Raw genomic sequence first — 19,204 nt, forward strand, 5'->3', positions numbered from 1 at the left:
TAACGGTATAATGATTTTATTACGCAGCGGTATCAATGACATGACACTGAAGCTTTGAACCATTCAGGGTGAACACAGTTAAATTGAAACTAAGGGAGTCAGCCGATCTGCTACAAACTGTGATGAAATGTTTGAAATGTTCCACTATTTGCGGAATTTATTTTGAATTGGCACTTTACTAACGGCAGAATATAAGAATGCATTAGATGCATGAATCAGATACAGTTGGATCTCGAGATGCTTGTTTGAAGCGGGTTTGCTTGAGTCTCGTGTTTGACCATACAGGAGTAAACCTCGTGTGAGTTCCACTCTGAGGCTGACAGAGTTAGATAACTGCTCACACTGAACGTGTTGTCCGCCTCTTGCTGGATCCGACTGGTCTCAACCCCATTCCCTCTGACGATGCCATCTACAGTCCATTCAATCTCCGCAGCTCCTGGGTTAAAACCACTCACCAAACACACCAGGGTCGCCATGTTCTTCGCTGTGATTTGATCCGATGAAGGCGGAAGGACAGACACAACGGGGCTCTGTGGATCTGGAAAGTAGAGACAAATGAGTGCACATCATTAAGAATCGGCATAAATGACTGAATCGTTGTTTCGCCTTCTTCATATTGTTTTTGAAAATCTGTATTATTCTACAAGTAATGTATAGATTTTATGTAATGGAGTCTTATTGATGCCAAATGCAAAAAGGCCGGGACTCTCTTTTCTGGAACACATACAACCTGCGAATGTTTTCCTTCTTTCCCTGCACGGACAGGAACATGCAAATAAAATCTGATCTGAAGGAAATAGTGGAGTTTGAAATATTAAAGAGAAAAATTAGACGGGAGGTTTATTGCATCCAGATGTGATCTGAGGCAACGCTGTCCTAGCCAGCGTCGCGAGCACCGAGAATTCCAGAATAACGCCAATCACTCAGAATTTGGGGTCCATATTGGAACTTATGCTGACCGCAACATTTTTATATTTTGCAACTCAAAAAACTCGATTCTAAGCAATGAAATCGATTGTTTGCTTCTGTCACCATTTACACTTCTTTGACGCAAAGAAGTGGACTGATATTTGGATTTGTGTACATTCTTTGCCACGGCTTCACAAGGTGTCCCGCCCAGACCAACAGTAACGATGCAGCGTAAATCTTAACACATAATTCCTGTCGCAATGGAAATTTTTGGAGACATTTTTTGCGAGTGGAATGTCACAAAAGAGTTGTTACAACAAAGAGGAAGCGTTTCTCAGAAATATTGCAATCAAATCTAGCTATATAACAACATAACATAACGACACCTTCAAAAGGCCAGTAATAAACCAAACATGTCCTCATAATTATTTATCTCTCACACCTTGTCGCCAAAGCAGATGGACTGCGAGATCTTACTGTGCTTAGATGGGAGCCATGATTCTGACATTTGAAGAATGATTCTACTTCACAAGCACGTAATTGTGAGGATGTTCTGAGGTCGTGGGCGGCGCTAAATCAATGCATGTTTGCATTTTCTTCCCTTTGTCATGAGTAGATATTCGCAAAGCTGAAAGGGCGTTGTCTCAGAATCTTGTCTCTTGAAGTCACCATTTACCACTTAAGTTACCATTTATCACAGTCAATGGGGAAACGCTCAGTAAATAAGTTAAGATATTGCAAGGCATGAAAGAAAGTATTCAAATATGAATATCCATTTCAACCTAAGCGGATAAGGTTAACCTTTTACAATTCGCCCTGACATTGAGGTATTATGTCGGCTACAACAACAGTGTGAGGTTTGTCGCTATCGGTGTAAAACTCGATCGGCTTTGGAGCTACAAATTCGTCTTGTTTCTTTTTTGGAATGTAATTTGGATGTTGAAACTGAGTCGTCAGACAAATGCCGCCAGCCCTTATTTCAATGTTGCTATCGTCTTCCTGCGCAACCGAGAGTTTCGCTGAATAATCTCAAATGTCTGCATCGATGGGCAGGTGTGACGATCAACTTCTATTTAAACGGAAGCGTACTTAAGTGAATTATTTTTACACCGGCATTTTCACCAGATATGAATTCTTAAAGCAACAACTAAAATATTCAATACCATTTTTCTCCTTTTTGCCTCATGTTGGTCCATTTCACCGTACCATAGTCCAATAAGCAAATGACTTGAAGAAGAAAATAAAAAATAAAGAAAAGGAAGATTGAAGAAACCCTGACCACAATTTCCAATCGTGTCTGGAGCAGGCTTGGCTCTCGGAGACAGGAAGATAGATGAAATTGTGAAAGGGCGAAAGGGTGATAGCATAGTTTTAGACCAGTGAACCTAACCTCACTAAAGAGAGAAGTATTGGAATAAACGCGGCATAATCAAATACAGCGATCACGGATATACTAGCGGAATATCTTACCCCACAGTGTGAATTGGTATTTTTGAGCAGGTAGCATGAGCGATGAATGACGGCAACATTTTTGGTATAGTCTACATGGATTTCCTCAAGGTTCCTGTTAAGTTCACACATAGGTATGAACAGGTTGGATCCGAAATTGACTCAGAGGCAGGGCGCAAAGGGTCTGTATATCAATGAGTGTCTCTATGATTGTTGTCAGATGATACAACTTTGGCAATGTGGTTGCTGACGAAGAAAGCTGGATAATGCAGGAAGACAACAATGGACGAGTCAGATAAGTGCAACAGCGGCAAATTGAATTAAATGCGGAAAAGTGTGAGGAACTGTATTTCAGGAAGGTCAACAAGACAAGCGAGTACGCTGTATACATGGGACAATGCCGAGAAATGTAGAGAAACTGAGTGAACTAAAAATACATGTCCACGGATCCTGAAGGCGGCTGAGCAAGTGGATATGGTAGCAAAGAAGGCATGTGAGGCAGTTACATTTATAAGCTGAGGTATAGATTGTTAGAACTTGGAGGTTATGCTGAAACTGTTGGAAAGGTGCGTAGGAAAAATGTAATTGTATGAGAGCGAGTACAGGGGAGATCGAGAGGGGGATGTCGGCTGAAATTGAATATTTAGTTATAACTAAGTGTTGAATTGACCAGCGTTCTTTTCTTTGGAACAGACGAGGCTGAAGGGAGATCTAATTGAAGGCATAATATTCTGAGGTGTCTGGGCAGAATGGATAGGAAAACAGTATTGCCAATGGTTGAGGGGTCGATAAGAACGGGACTTGGATTTTGCGTTAGAAGTAGAAGGTTTAGCGGAGATTCGAAGGATCACCCAGAGGATTGAGGGGATGCGGAAGCTACTGTCGGAAAGGCTGTTAGTGGCAAATTAATGGACACTTAAACGCACATACAATGTGTAATCGAAAGGCTAATAATAAATGTTAGATTGTTCCTTGTGAACCAGTGCAGGCACGATTGAGCAAGTGGGTTGTAACAATGTTGCAAAGATATATCATTCGATGATTCTGCGAATATATTATATTGCCTTCCCCCCTCACTGACGCACAGGGGCTACAGTGTGCATATTGATAAGGTACACTGCCGCAACTCCGACAAGAGCTTCCAAACCAGCCATGTCTTCCACTGGACGAACACACGGGCAGCAGATGCACGGCAGCACCACCAGTTGTTAAATCCCCATCAAGCCACACAGCATACCAAAGTAGAACTCTGCCGCCTTTCCTTCACTATCTCTTGGCCAAAAACTCTTAAATCCCTCCCTAAGAGCTCTGAGATATACCTATGAAACATGGACGACATCGGTTTGAGAATGCGGCTCACCATCACTTTATCCATGGATATTTGGCGGGGCGCAATGAATGTTAGCTTTCTGATCACATCCCATGAATGAATAGAAATGGCAGTAATCCCCATGTTTTGTTCTATTCCTACTCACTGACAATCACAGAACCATCAGCAGAGCTGAACGAGTCCACACCAATACTCAAAAACCTGACAACCTATTCCGAGACATTCCAAAGCAACTGATTGGATAGGAAGAAAATGAACCGGAATTTCCGAAGGAAGCAAACATTCTGCGTATCATTGATGTTTGTTACTGTGTTATCCAGTTACAATCAGTTTCGATTATTACTGGCGGAATTCTCGCAGAAGTATGGTTATTTTGGTCACCTGTGATTAATGCGAAATATTAGGCTGAGAATCTTGTACTGAACGGTGTTCAGTGAGTTTGGGGGCCAGTGGGAGTGACCACACTATCCTTCCGCAGTCTCAATGCGAGAAAGATCTTAAAACACAATGTTGCTTTAAGTGGAACAAAGTAACCTGATGTGAACGTTTTGACTGTAATTCTAGCCTTTTAAACCAGACTACAAGGGCGGCGTGTGAAACAGCCTGAACCACTATGTGGCTTTCATACAATCATGGAATTATAGAGCACACAAGGGGGCCGATCGTAACTTGTAAAAAACCTGCCCACTTAGCTTATTTCCATGCCTGTTTTCTTCACTTTTGAAATGTTTATCGTCTTGCTAATTATAGTTCCGCTCGCAGTGTTCATACAGCTAGGGCACTCCACTCCAACACTCGCTGAGCGAAGGAAAACATCCCATCTTTCTAGCAATCGGCATTCAAATCATCTCCTCGCGCTGCCGCCTGGATCAGATGGCTCAAACTTCTGGACAGCCCCAGCAGATGAGACCCTAAGCTTCCAGTGAAATGAATTTCACTCGTAATTAAATTTTCCCTTAACACTATCCCATACTTAGACACACTCAAGAAAATCGCCGAAGTTCTGAGCCCAGCTATCGCTGCAATATCATTGGCTGCTGAATCAAAGATCCTCCATAAAAATATTTTAGGAGCAATCATTTTAATTTGCACCAGTTCAATCCACCGATCCGACTGTTTCGAAGTACATTTTGTTATTTAGATAGCGTCCTAAATGTTAGAGGACATTTAAGTGATTTACTTACTGCCCAGATTCAACTTAGTTCCTCTGCCGAAAATGAATCTATATGGACTGGTGAGCCAATCACTACAGTAATAATCTGCCGCGTCCTCCGATTGCACGTTGGTGATGGTTAAATGCATCTTGTTACTCGATGAGTCCACAGACCAGGTGAATCGATTTGGAATACCCGAAGCTGCACCAGAGTACTGGGACCAAACAAGCACAGGGGCGCTGCCGGGTTTCTGCCAGTACCAGCTCGGGTAGCTGCTTAAGCGGCCTCCGGATATGGTGCAAGTGATGATGACGGTCTCTCCCGGTGAGGACGAAATGGACCCTGGTTGGGTCAGGACAGGATCCGCAATTGTACCTGGTGAAATGCAAAGCATTGTCAGTCACACACTGTGAAATGTTGAATATAGCTTACAAATCAGGTTCGTTAAAACACAAGCGCAAAAGCAGATGATGTGAAAAAAATGAGATTATTTCATGCTGACGGCCGTACTTACTGTGGAAAGCGAGTATCAGTGCGGCGAGAACTCCAATCGATTGTGTCATGGTGAAGGTTTGGGGAGAGGAAGAAGGAAAATAAATCCTGACACGAATGCGCTTCTGAGTCCATTCCAACCTCTCCTTAAAAAAGATTCAAACACCGGAGGGCGAATGAATATTAATTACGTATGCAAATTTCCTGTCGCGTGATATTAGGCCAAAAATCTCCATTTCGGTATTTTCTGATATTTGCAGAATGCGCACGTCAGCCATTTTGGAAAAGAAGTAGTATAAATCTCCCAAGCCACAGAATAGCATGCAAAATGGTTCAATGCCCCCCTAAAAAAACAAACGGTGCGGTGAAACATAGAGAGATTAAATGGATCGTGGCTTGATCTCTGGAAGCCTGCAGATTACAATAAATAAATGTTGCGGACAGTAAGCTGTTCAATAGGCGTAGCGTCCCTGGTGAATAAATTAGGGACGAAAAATGTGAGTTGAGATTTCATGTGCACATAGAGAGGTGTAAGGCAATTGACCACACTCCTTATTGCCTTTTCGGGATACATAGATAGATATGTAGAGATGGATAGAAATAGAGATAGATAGATATAGGGATAGATTGATTTACATAGATAGATAGATAGATAGATAGATAGATAGATAGATAGATAGATAGATAGATAGATAGATAGATAGATCGAAAGATAGATATCTGAAGTGAGTGAATGATAGACAAGCCCCGAAGAACATTTTATTACCTACTGGAATGTGATTGAGGTGACAAAACTGTCCACTATTCAAGTGTAGGAAACCGACGGCATCCAAAGTGAGTTAAGCCTTGGCAAAATGAAAGGCTCCAGGAAACAGAGCTTTTCGCATGATTTTTGTTGTTCGGATTTGAGGGGTACAATTGCTGTCATGGGAAAGAATGAGTTTGAGAGTGTTAATGCATTGGCCGACTGAGGAATGAGTTGAAAATAGCTATTTTTTAAATTCAGATTTCTGATGGCAGGTGACCCTCTCCCCAACAGTACCCTCGCCTCTCGCCGCACGACAGTATTGCAGAAGCCATCGTACAATGTTCCATTGCCCCCTCATTTGAAAAATTAAACAAAATCAGGCAAGCACTTCAAATGTTGATAACGTTATCTTGTCACACACCTTCACCCCAAGTGTCCTTGAACAATTGTGAGAAGTAACATTTTGGTTATGCAGCTGAGGCGCACAGAGGAGAACGAGAAGAAATGAATGAATTACTTCGCCCAGAGAGATGACGGTCGCGGCTGCAGGTGCAGTTGCGTCAGGAAAATGAATTCGAGAAGGTTCATCGCAGAAAGAGGGCAATCAGTCCATCGCATCCATGCCGGTTCTGGAAAGGAAGGATGGAACTGGAATTTCTGTCTTGATCTTACTCCAGTGTTCGACATATTTTCCACCTTTTTGACAGTGATTGTTAAATCCTCTTCCGCTAGCCTTTGATCCAGTTGTCTCCAGATCATTAAGAGTCGGAACATATCTGCCCACCACCAGCCCTCTTCTGTTCCTGTTCCAGGGTTATTTCAAATAAATGCCTTCCGGTGATCAAAGTTTCCGACATTTGAAGCAGCTTCTACTTTCTTTATCCAACACCTTTAAGAACATCTTTATCAAATCTAATGTGCGGCTCTAAGGGAGGACAACTCCAGATTCTCTGGTCTTTCCATCTAACTGAGGGCTTTTATCGCTGGAAACATGCTAATACACCTTCTTGCACCCTCTCCAAGGCCTTGAAATACATTCGAAGAATATTGTCAAGAACTGGACTCATTACTGTAGCTAGGGTCAAACAAAGATAAAAGGGTTCACATATTTGAATGCATTTGTACTCGGTTGTTGGAATTTTACTGACCCTCCAGTCGCTAGAGCGAAGGGTGGGGAAGGAATATTAAAATTGCTCCACCACTGGGAAAATTCCCAAGCGGCGGCCAGATAGAGGGATCAGGACCAGGTAATTAAAGTTGTTAGGCTGAAAGATATCGCAGGGTATTTACTGAAAGAATATGTCTCAGGTCCATGCAGTGCAGTCAGTACCCGGGGAGTGAGAGGCTTAAGGCCTTGCCTGTGGGTGGAATGTACAGAGTTGAGATCTGCAGTGTGGAGAGAGGCAGAGAGACAGATAATAGTTCAGTTAATGCAACAAGACAGCAAGAGCGAGAGAAGAACCACCCTCATGGCATGTAAGCGGGATCGGAAAACGATTGGCATGAGGCCAGGAATGTAGGTTAAAGTTGACTGAAGACGGGACGCAGCTGAAATAACAGACAGAGAGTCGGCCTACTTCATGGAGATGTTGAATATCTCGAATGATTGCGTCCGACTGCAAGCAAAAGAATAAAACTCTGCGATTAGTGGGAGAGCTGAGGATTGGGAAGAATATAAAAACCGACAAGGAATGACTAATAAAGTAATGACGAGGGAGAATTTAGAATATGAGAGAATGTTAGCTCGACGTATTAAAATATTGTAAGAATTTCTACATGCTTTTAAAAAGGAAAATGCTCACTAAAATAATTGTGGTTACTCTGGAGAATGAGTATCGGAAATTCAAAATACGAAATGAGGACATGGAAGCAGAATTGCTATATTTTTTCTCTGCCTCCCTGTAGAATACATAAATAATATCCCAGAAATACTTGCAGGTGAAGAGGTAGAAGGGAGCGAGGAACATAAAGCAATTGCAACCACCAGGTCAATTCCACTGAGAAAACGATCTGAACTAAAGGCTGTCAAGTCGTTAGGACATGATGGAGCTGGGTAAGATACCCTTACGGAGAATGGATGCAGAGGCGATGGGCCGATTGGCCTCCTTCTGCATTGTAGTGATTTTATAATTCCATGAGATCGGGAAATAGCATATCTAACTCCTCTATTCAAGAAAGGAAAGAGACAGAAAACATGTAACCAGAAGCCAATTAGCCTAACATCTGTCAAAAGTTAAATGCTAGAATCTATTATTAGAAGGTTATAGCATAGCACTTGCAATTATGCAGAACCAACATGGTTTTATATAACTGAAGCCATACTTAACTAATTTGTTATACTTACTTGAGCAATTTATTAGTGACGTGGATAAAGAAGAATCTGTAGACTTGGATTTCCAAAACGTATTTCATAAGATACCGCTTCAAAGATACATTATGCAAAGCCAAATAGGAGCTTATCATGTATGGGGTAATATTTATCACGAATCGAGGACTGGTTACAGAAACAGAGAGGTGGGGTAATTGAGCCATTTCTTGCGGGGGCGGGGTGGGGCAAACTGTAGCTGATGGTATATCACACAGATTACATCTGGGGCCTCAACTATTTCCAATTTATATAAATGACATGGATGATGGGACGGACTGATTGCAAACTTTTCTCACGACATTAATACAGGGGGCAAAGTAAATTGTGAGGTTAGCATAAATAGTATACAAAGGGATTTAGATAGGCAACGTGAGTGGTAAAAAGAAACAGGTGCAGTACAATGTGGTGAAATGCGAATTCGTCCACTTTGGCAGGAAGAATGGAACGCAGCAAATTATTCACACGGAGATGAGAGTGCAAAGATCTGCAGCACTGGGGAATCTGGGTGTCCTGGAACGTGATTCACAAAACTTGAGCATGAAGCTGTATGTGATTAGGAAAGCAAATGCAATGTTGTCACCTATTACAAGTGGGATGGAAGATATAAAAGTAGGGAAGATTCGCTGCAAATGTGTCGTGTTTTGGTGAGAGCACATCTGAAGTCCTTTCCCATTGGCCCGCGTACCTCAGAACGGATACAATAGCACCAGCAACAGTTCGGAGAAAGGTGCCCCCATCAGATATCATATCGGGAAATGTTGGACCGGTTGGACCTGTACCCATTATTGACTGGAAAAGCTATAGTTCGAGTACTTTAGATGGGTCAGCTTTTGTCCAATGTGTGCAGGAAGGTTTCCTGACACAGTATGTAGATAGGCCAACAAGAGGCGAGGCCACATTGGATTTGGTACTGGGTAATGAACCAGACCAGGTGTTAGATTTGGAGGTAGGGGAGCACTTTGTGACAGTGACCACAATTCGGTTACGTTTACTTTAGCAATGGAAAGGAATAGGTATACACCGAATGGCAAGAGTTATAGCTGGGGGAAAGGAAATTATGATGCGATTAGGCGAGATTTAGGATGCATAGGTCGGGGAAGGAAACTGCAGGGGATGGGCACAATTGAAATGTGGAGCTTGTTCAAGGAACAGCAACTGCGTGTCCTTGATAAGTATGTACCTGTCAGGCAGGGAGGAAGTGGTCGAGTGAGGGAACTGTGGTTTACTAAAGAAGTTGAATCTCTTGTGAAGAGGAAGCAGACTTATGTAAAGATGAGACGTGAAGGCTCAGTTAGGGCGCTTGAGAGTTACAAGTTAGCCAGGAAGGACCTAAAGAGAGAGTTAAGAAGAGTCAGGAGGGGACATGAGAAATCTTTGGCAGGTAGGATCAAGGAAAACCCTAAATCCTTCTATAGGCATGTCAGGAATAAAAGAACGACTAGGGTAAGATTAGGGCCAGTCAAGGACAGTAGTGGGAAGTTGTGCGTGGAGCCTGAAGAGATAGGAGAGGCGCTAAATAAATATTTTTCGTCAGTATTCACGCAGGACAAAGACAATGTTGTCGAGGAGAATACTGAGATACAGGCTATTGGACTAGACGGGATTGAGGTTATTAAGGAGGAGGTGTTAGCAATTCTGGAAAGTGTGAAAATAGGTAAGTCCCCTGGGCGGGATGGGATTTATCCCAGGATTCTCTTGGAGGCAAGGGAGGAGATTGCAGAACCTTTGGCTTTGATCTTTATGTCGTCATTGTCTACAGGAATAGTGCCAGAAGACTGGAGGATAACAAATGTTGTCCCCTTGTTCAAGTAGGGGAGAAGAGACAACCCTGGTAATTATAGACCGGTGAGCCTTACTTCTGTTGTGGGCAAAGTTTTGGAAAGGATTATAAGTGATAGGATTTATAATCACCTAGAAAGGAATAATTTGATTCGGGATAGTCAACACGGTTTTGTGAAGGGTAGGAGGTGCCTCACAAACCTTATTGAGTTCTTTGAGAAGGTGACCAAAGAGGTGGATGAGGGTAAAGCAGTTGATGTGGTGTATATGGATTTCAGTAAAGCGTTTGATAAGGTTCCCCACGTAAGCTATTGCAGAAGATACGGAGGCATGGGATTGAGGGTGATTTAGTGGTTTGGATTAGGAATTGGCGAGCTGTAAGAAGACAGAGGGTGGTGGTTGATGGGAAATGTTCATCCTGGAGTTCAGTGACTAGTGGTGTCCCGCAAGGATCTCTTTTGGGGCCACTGCTGTTCGTCATTTTAATAAATGACCTGGATGAGGGCATAGAAGGATGGATTAGTAAATTTGCGGATGACACTAAAGTCGGTGGAGTTGTGGACATTGCGGAAGGTTGTTGCAGGGTTACAGAGGGACATAGATAAGCTGCAGAGCTGGGCTGAGAGGTGGCAAATGGAGTTTACATAGAACATAGAACATAGAGCAATACAGCACAGAACAGGCCCTTCGGCCCACGATGTTGTGCCGAGCTTTATCTGAAACCAAGATCAAGCTATCCCACTCCCTATCATCCTGGTGTGCTCCATGTGCCTATCCAATAAGAGCTTAAATGTTCCTAAAGTGTCTGACTCCACTATCACTGCAGGCAGTCCATTCCACACCACAACCACTCTCTGCGTAAAGAACCTACCTCTGATATCCTTCCTATATCTCCCACCCTGAACCCTATAGTTATGCGCCCTTGTAATAGCTCCATCCACCCGAGGAAATAGTCTTTGAACGTTCACTCTATCTATCCCCTTCATCATTTTATAAAACTCTATTAAGTCTCCCCTCAGCCTCCTCTGCTCCAGAGAGAACAGCCCTAGCTCCCTCAACCTTTCCTCATAAGACCAACCCTCCAAACCAGGCAGCATCCTGGTTAATCTCCTCTGCACTTTTTCCGGCGCTTCCACATCCTTCTTATAGTGAGGTGACCAGAACTGCACACAATATTCCAAATGTGGTCTCACCAAGGTCCTGTACAGTTGCAGCATAACCCCACGGCTCTTAAACTCCAACCCCCTGTTAACAAAAGCTAACACACTATAGGCCTTCTTCACAGCTCTATCCACTTGAGTGGCAACCTTTAGAGATCTGTGGATATGGACCACAAGATCTCTCTGTTCCTCCACAGTCTTCAGAACCCTACCTTTGACCCTGTAATCCACATTTAAATTAGTCCCATCAAAATGAATCACCTCACATTTATCAGGGTTAAAATCCATTGGCCATTTTTCAGCCCAGCTTTGCATCCCATCTATGTCTCTTTGCAGCCTACAACAGCCCTCCACCTCATCCACTACTCCACCAATCTTGGTGTCATCAGCAAATTTACTGATCCACCCTTCAGCCCCCTCCTCTAAGTCATTAATAAAAATCACAAAGAGCAGAGGACCCAGCACTGATCCCTGTGGCACTCCGCTAGCAACCTGCCTCCAGTCCAAAGATTTTCCATCCACCACCACCCTCTGTCTTCGATCAGATAGCCAGTTACCTATCCAATCGGCCAACTTTCCCTCTATCCCACACCTCCTTACTTTCATCATAAGATGCGGAAAAGTGTGAGGTGATTCACTTTGGAAGGAGTAACAGGATTGCAGAGTACTGGGCTAATGGTAAGATACTTGGTCGTGTGGATGAACAGAGAGATCTCGGTGTCCATGTGCATAGATCCCTGAACGTTGGCACTCAGGTTGATCGGGTTGTAAAGAAGGCGTACGGAGTGTTAGCTTATATTGGTAGAGGGATTGAGTTTCGGAGCCAGGAGGTCATGTTGCAGCTGTACAAAACTCTGTTGCGGCCGCAGTTGGAGTATTGTGTACAGTTCTGGTCATCGCATTATAGGAAGGATGTGGAAGCATTGGAAAGGGTGCAGAGGAGATTTACTGGGGTGTTGCCTGGTATGGTGGGAAGGTCTTATGAGGAAAGGCTGAGGGACTTGAGGTTGTTTTCGTTAGAGAGAAGAAGGTTAAGAGGTGACTTAATAGAGGCATACAAGATGATCAGAGGATTAGATAGGGTGGATAGTGAGAGCCTTTTTCCTCGGATGGTGATAGCTAGCACGAGGGGACATAGCTTTAAATTGAGGGGTGATAGATATAGGACAGATGTCAGAGGTAGGTTCTTCACTCAGAGAGTAGTAAGGGCGTGGAATGCCCTGCCTGCAGCAGTCGTGGACTCGCCAACATTAAGGGCAGTTAAATGGTCATTGGATAAACATATGGATGATATTGGAATAGTGTAGGTTACTTGGGCTTTAGATTGGTTTCACTGGTCGGCACAATATGGAGGGCCGAAGGGCCTGTACTGCGCTTTCATGTTCTATGTTCTATGTTCATTAGAGTTTCGAAGAATTAGAGGTGATCCTGCTGAAACACCTAGTATCCTGCGGGGAATTGAGATGGTGAATGCTGAAGAAGTGCCTCCTCGCTAGAGACTAGAAGTAGGGGACATGAATTAAAATAAGGGGTTTTCCACTTGAGATAGAGATAAAAAGAATTTCATTCGCTGTGAGAGCCATTAGGCTGTGGAACTCTCTTTACCAGGAATATTCCATCGTGAATGGTGGTGAATAATTAAACAACTCACTGGAGGAGAAGGCATCGCAAATTTCCCCATCCTCAATGATCAGTGAAAATGATAAGGCTGAAGCCTTCGTAACAATCTTCTGTCACATGTGTCAAGTGGATGATCCATCTTGACCTTCGACAAACATGGTCAGCATAACGGATGTCAAGGTTCAGCCAATTCAATTCGCTTCACGTGATATCAAGAAATGGCCGAACGCCTTGGATACTGCAAAGGCTTTGAGCCCTAACAATATTCTGTCGACAGTCCTGAAAACTTGTGCTCCCGACCATGCGGCCCCGCCAGTCAAGTTGTTTCAGTACTACTGCAACACTGGCATCTACCCGCCATTGCAGAAAATTGCCCAGTTATGTCCTCTACGCAAAAAGAAGAGCAACTCCAACATTATTCAGTCGCCATCAGGCCACTCCAGGTCATCAGCAAATTGATGGAACGGGTCATTAACAGCGTAATCAAACGGCAGGAACATAGCAGGAACCTATTCACCGACACATAGTTTGGATTCCGCTCGTCACTCAGTGCCTCACTTCATTACAGCCTTGGGTCAAACATGGACAAGAGTAATTGAATATGAGATGTGAAGTGACTGCCTTTGACGTCAAGGCAGCACGTGTGGAATTAAGGAGCCCGAGCAATACTGGAATCAATACTGGGGCGGCACGGTAGCACAGTGGTTAGCACTGCTGCTTCACAGCTCCAGGGACCTGGGTTCGATTCCCGGCTTGGGTCACTAGCTGTGTGGAGTTTGCGCATTTTCCTCGTGTCTGCGTGGGTTTCCTCCGGGTGCTCCGGTTTCCTCCCACAGTCCAAAGATGTGCGGGTTAGGTTGATTGGTCTTGCTAAAAATTGCCCCTTAGGGTCCTGAGATGTGTAGGTTTGAGGGATTAGCGGGTAAATATGTAGGGATATGGGGGTAGGGTCTGGGTGGGATTGTGGTCGGTGCAGACTCGATGGGCCGAATGGCCTCCTTCTGCACTGTAGGGCTTCTATGGCTTCTTCTATAATTAGAATCAGAGGGAAAACTCTCCGATGGTTGGAGTCATACCTGGCACAGAGGAAGAGTGTTGCGGTGGTTGGAGTTCAATCATCTAATTTGAAGACTACACTGCAGGAGTTTCTCAAGATGGTGTCCTGGGCCCAACCATCTTCAGCTGCTCTATCAATGACCTTCCTTGCATCATAATGTCAGCAGTCGGGATGGTCGCACAGTGTACAGTACCATTCCCGCATCCTCAGAGACTGAGGCCGTCCATATCCAAATGCAGTACGTCCTGTCCTGGACAATATGGAAGCTTGGGTAGGCAAGTGGCAAGTAGTGCCAGGAAATGACCATCTCCAACAACAGAGAATCTAACCATTGTCCCTTGACAGTCAATGGTATTGCCATCAATGTCGACATCCTGAGGGCGACCATTGACCAGAAACTGAAGTGGTCTTGACATTTAAATATGGTGGCTACAACAGCAGGTCAGAGGGTATGAATCCTGTGGCAAGTATCTCACTTCCTGACTAGCCAAACCTGTCCACCATCTGCGAGGCACAAGTCAGGAGTGTGATGGAATACTTTACACTAGCCAGGAGAATGCAGCTTCTGTAACTTTCAAGAAGCTCACACCATCCAGGACAACACTTGACTGGCACCGCTTCCACAAACTCCCTCCGCCACGATGAACAGTGGCAGCAGTGTGTACCATCTGCAAGATGCACTGCAAAAACGCATCCAGGCTCCATGGGAAGCATGGACAAAGGCAGCAGACACATGGGAACACCAATGCCTTAGCGCTTTCCTCCAAGTCATTCGCAATCTGACATGGGGATGTATTGCTTACCTAGACCACAGGGACTGCGCTGATTCAGCAAAGCAGTTCACCACCATCATCTCGAGGGCAATTAGCGGTGAGGAATAAATGCTGGTCTAGTCAGCGATGCCCACATCCACGTAAAAAAATGCAGAATTCGATAGATTCCTGGTTGAAAAGAGAGCCAAAGAGTATAAGGGTGGACAAGAATGTCGGGTCGAGCCCACGATCACATCAGCCACGACCTTAGGCCTAATCTTCGTTCCAATTCTTATGATCGTATGATTCGCATTTGCGCCCTTTTTGACTACTTTTATCCGATCAAATTTCTGAACCTTCGGATCCATTAATGTGGCACTGGCAGCATTATCTTTAGTGAATGAGGCAGGAAAGAAAGTGATAGTAAAACATTCAGTGACACTGGGTTCTTACTGCTTCTAATCATTCGGATTCCCTGATATTATGGACATTCACCACTGAAAAGGGGAACTCATTAAACATCCGAATTAATTGACAATACCTGAAGAGAATATTCTGAAAACGACTTTCATGTCCGAATCCCTATTTTCCAAGTGTCCACGTATTTTGCAAGGAATTGATATTTTGAGATATTTTAACGGCAAATACACTTCATGTAATACCACGATCCTTGGTATACCAAGTGCAATATTGCCATCTGCTGGTTCAGCCGGAAAAAGCACACAGGTTCACAGGGATTCGTTCTGGACTTTTTTCATCTATTGTGCGTAGTGCAATAGAAAGCAGGGAGAATGAAATGACAATTATGACATGAAATTTTGGATAAAGTCAGGAGATCTGGTAGCACTTGTGAGGAGAGAAACACAATTTCTGTAGAAGGGTAATTCGCACTTCCGTGTTCGGTGAACCAGTGTTCAGTCTCTAATAAATTAAGCGTAAATCTCATCAGTACTTTTATCATGCATTTCAAACGTTTCGAAGACAGGTGCAGGCGCAGCGTCAAACAAGGGAGCAGGAACCAACACTGTAAAGCATGGCGGACGCTGTAGTCCGGCGACGAATTACCGGATTAGCATTGCAGAGTCCTGGAACAAGCAATGATTCTCAATCCCACCATGGTATCTGGCAATAAGTCTTGAACAAATTACTTATAATAATGTTAACCATGAAACCACTGAATTGCTGAAAAAAACATTCGCTTCATTAACGTGATTCCGGGCAGGAAATCTGCCATCCTTACTGAGTACATCTGTGATTCCACGTTTTCCGTCGCGAAAAAGATACAGAAGTCTGAGGACACGTACCAACCAACTTAAGAACAGCTTCTTACCTGCTGCCCTCAGACTTTTGAATGGACCTGCCTCGCATTAAGTTGATGTTTCTCTGCACCCTAGTTATAACTGCAACACTACATTTTGCACTCTCTCCTTTCCTTCTCTATGAACGGTATGCTTTGTCGGTATAGCATGTAAGAAACAACACTTGTCACTGTATACTAATACTAATATATAAGACAATAATACATCAAATCAAATCAAATCAAAAACATTTGTGCTATTAGGGAAACATGTGCACAATACATGGCCAGCCATGTTAGCAGTGGCATTGATAATGAACCTCCTGATCCGATTGGTTTACGTGTTACAGAAAGAGCCCGTTCACCTGAGATGATTCTAAAAATAACAGCAAAGTAAGGCCAAAGCGGCAGTGGCGCAAGTTTTGTTTTCAATTATGGAGGTAGTTACAGATGAGAATTAGAGGCCAGGAGTGAATGAGTTTGGGGGAGGGAGAGGCGAACATCAGAGCGCATGTACAACCGAGCAGAGAGCAAGAACACAACTGGTGCCATGCTGAAAACATACTATTATTTATATAAATTGTAAAGAGTTGAGGCCACAGCACTGATCATTGTGGCACACCACCCCTTATACCTTGCCAATCACAAAATTGTCCCTTTTGCCTATTCTCTGTTTCCTGTTCGCTCGCAAATTTTCTGTCCATGACCCCACACGATAAACTCTCCTTTTCCGCAATACCCTTTGCTTTGACATCTTATTAAATGCTTACTGAAAATCACAGTACATCCACCTACTCACCTTTATCCACAGCACGCTACTTCTTCAAATCACTCCAGTAAATTGGCTGAACATGAATTCCCTTTGACAAAACTGTGTTGGCTCTATCTGATGACCGTGATTTTACTTATGTGTCCTGCTATCAAATCTTTAATAACCGCTGCTACCATTTTCCTTATATGTCATGCGGTGTGCCATCTGGTGTTGTTCAGCTGACATGTGTTGTTTCCTGCTATAGGTCTCTTTTTCCTATTGCATTAAAGTGCTACATTCGCTGTTTTCCAATCAAATGCACACTTCCCAGAAACTGGGGAATTTTGGAAAATTAAACCAACCCATAAATTGTCCCTTTTGTCACTTCTTTTAACACCTTCGGGTGAAATCCATCAGGACCTGAGGACTTATCAGCCCACATCTTCAACAACTTTCTTAATGTCATTTCCCTGACGATTCTAATTTTCTTGAGCCCTTCTCTTCCATTTCCTGCTCTCCAGCTATTTCTATGATACAACTTGTATCCACCATAGTGAAGACTGAAAGCAAAATGCCTGTTCTCGTCATCTGCAATCTTTTTGTTTGCGACAAATTTGCCAGACTCAATTTCTATCGAACTGTCGCCCACTCTATGAAGGGTTTTCTTTTTTTATCGTTTAACTTTACAATTTTACGTTGATTTATTAGTGTCACGAGTAGGCGTACATTAACGTTGCAATAAATGACCATGAAATCCCCCAGTCGCCACACTCCGGCACCAGTTCGGGTACACTGAGGGAGAATTAGCAATGCTAAGCACTGTGCCACAGTGCCAAAGGCAAGAAATAAGTGAAAAACCCCCAGAGTATTCGGGAAGCAAATCAGCTGGTCGGGCAGCATCTGTGGAGACAGAAACAGAGGGAAAATTGTGCCTCCAAAGGTGCCAGATGTAAATACATAAAATACATGTGATGAGTTTTGTTGACCTCAAATTCACTGAAAGAGTACAGGAAACCGATCCAATTAAAACTTCAAGATGAAAATTAGATAGATTCATGAAACCGATGTCTGCATGAAATGCTAATCGAGCACTGGAGTGCGATTACTTGGATAGCTCTTTCAAAGAGTACAGTGGGTCAATGGCATTTTTGTGTTGTATTCTTTTGTGAAATGGTTGGAAACTGAGCTCAATATAAGGGTACTAAGTCATTTTTCAGTTGTGTTTCCCTTTGCAGGGAACCAGATGTTTATCCATTCTATGTACACACATTTTTCTTTCGCTGGTGACATAAAGTTGCGTAGCCAGTTGTAATGATCAGGGATGCAAGAACTTAAATGATGACGGAGCAGATTCCGAAGTCTCTTGTAAAAGTCAATAGAACTTACATGTGAAACGAATAACAATTGAAAGATTATGGCGAGAGAATGTCTTGGATTAACTGGCCATCGTCACTTCTCTTTGCTTCTATTCTAAACAATTGTCCACTAATCCTGAGTCTGAGCCCCCATGTTCTGGATTTCACAGCCAGGGCAAACATCCGGCTGTACTCTTCAGTTGCAAGGACAGGGTCTTCGGATAGACGGTTTGCCTGCGCCGCCAACTCACCTCCCCGCTCATGCTGTCCGCTTTGCAGCCATTGGACATGTGGTGGAGACAGAAATCGGGCAAAGGCAAGACATGCACATCCTTCTGCGGAGGAGTTACCACCTGAGAGGACTGACGGCCAAACCGTTTGTGCAGCAACTCTGTAGGTTCGAGTACTGGCGGCAATTCGTATTACAACCGGTCTCCAATGACGAAATCTAATGTCGGCCAAATGAGGAAGATCCTTGGAGCTTTGGTGGGGCCGAGGGAACAAAGAACAAGAACAAAGAACAAAGAACAATACAGCACAGGAACAGGCCCTTCGGCCCTCCAAGCCCGCGCCGCTCCCCGGTCCAGGATTGAATCCTGAATCCAGGATCCCCGCCCAATTTTCCAGCCTATCTACATCCTAATATCCTATCCACCGAGCTGTCCCTCACAGCTACGATGCTTTGTTCATCACAACCTATTTACTCACCCCCACCCCCCCATTCCAGACCATGTGATCTCCAGGGAGAGGCGAAAACCCAGAGTGAAAACCCCAGGGCCAATATGGGGAAAATAAATCTGGGAAATTCCTCTCCGACCCCCTGAGGCGATCGAAACGAGTCCAGGAGATCACACTGGCCCTGATCAGAAAATGCTTCCCAACCCTATTCATTTCCACTTCTGCTTTACGAACTGAATTCCCTGCCCCCGAGACAGGTTCCCAACTATCCGCAGTCTCGCTCTGTACTGGCACCAGCAAGATGA

The 19,204-nt window shown here is 43.9% G+C and overlaps 1 protein-coding gene across 1 annotated transcript; it reads right to left on the minus strand.

Annotated features, from left to right (window-relative positions):
* LOC144502678 (immunoglobulin lambda-1 light chain-like) lies at nt 1-5,488 on the minus strand. The gene is made up of 3 exons (XM_078226865.1): nt 5,357-5,488; nt 4,873-5,217; nt 1-538 (listed from the first exon to the last, which is right to left on the minus strand). The coding sequence occupies exons 1-3, from the start codon at nt 5,403-5,405 to the stop codon at nt 216-218; spliced, it is 717 nt and encodes a 238-aa protein (XP_078082991.1). The 5' UTR covers nt 5,406-5,488; the 3' UTR covers nt 1-215.
* Nucleotides 5,489-19,204: the final 13,716 nt, after the last annotated feature.

This window comes from Mustelus asterias, chromosome 13, assembly GCF_964213995.1.
Source record: "Mustelus asterias chromosome 13, sMusAst1.hap1.1, whole genome shotgun sequence".
Lineage (NCBI taxonomy): Eukaryota > Metazoa > Chordata > Chondrichthyes > Carcharhiniformes > Triakidae > Mustelus > Mustelus asterias.

Excerpts from the sequence above, each read along its gene's own strand:
- LOC144502678 (XM_078226865.1), bottom strand. The coding sequence starts at position 5,405 with ATGACACAATCGATTGGAGTTCTCGCCGCACTGATACTCGCTTTCCAC. Across the intron at positions 5,218-5,356 it reads ACTGATACTCGCTTTCCACA|GTACAATTGCGGATCCTGTC; the intron begins GTAAGTACGGCC and ends GCATTTCACCAG. Across the intron at positions 539-4,872 it reads AACTAAGTTGAATCTGGGCA|ATCCACAGAGCCCCGTTGTG; the intron begins GTAAGTAAATCA and ends TCTACTTTCCAG.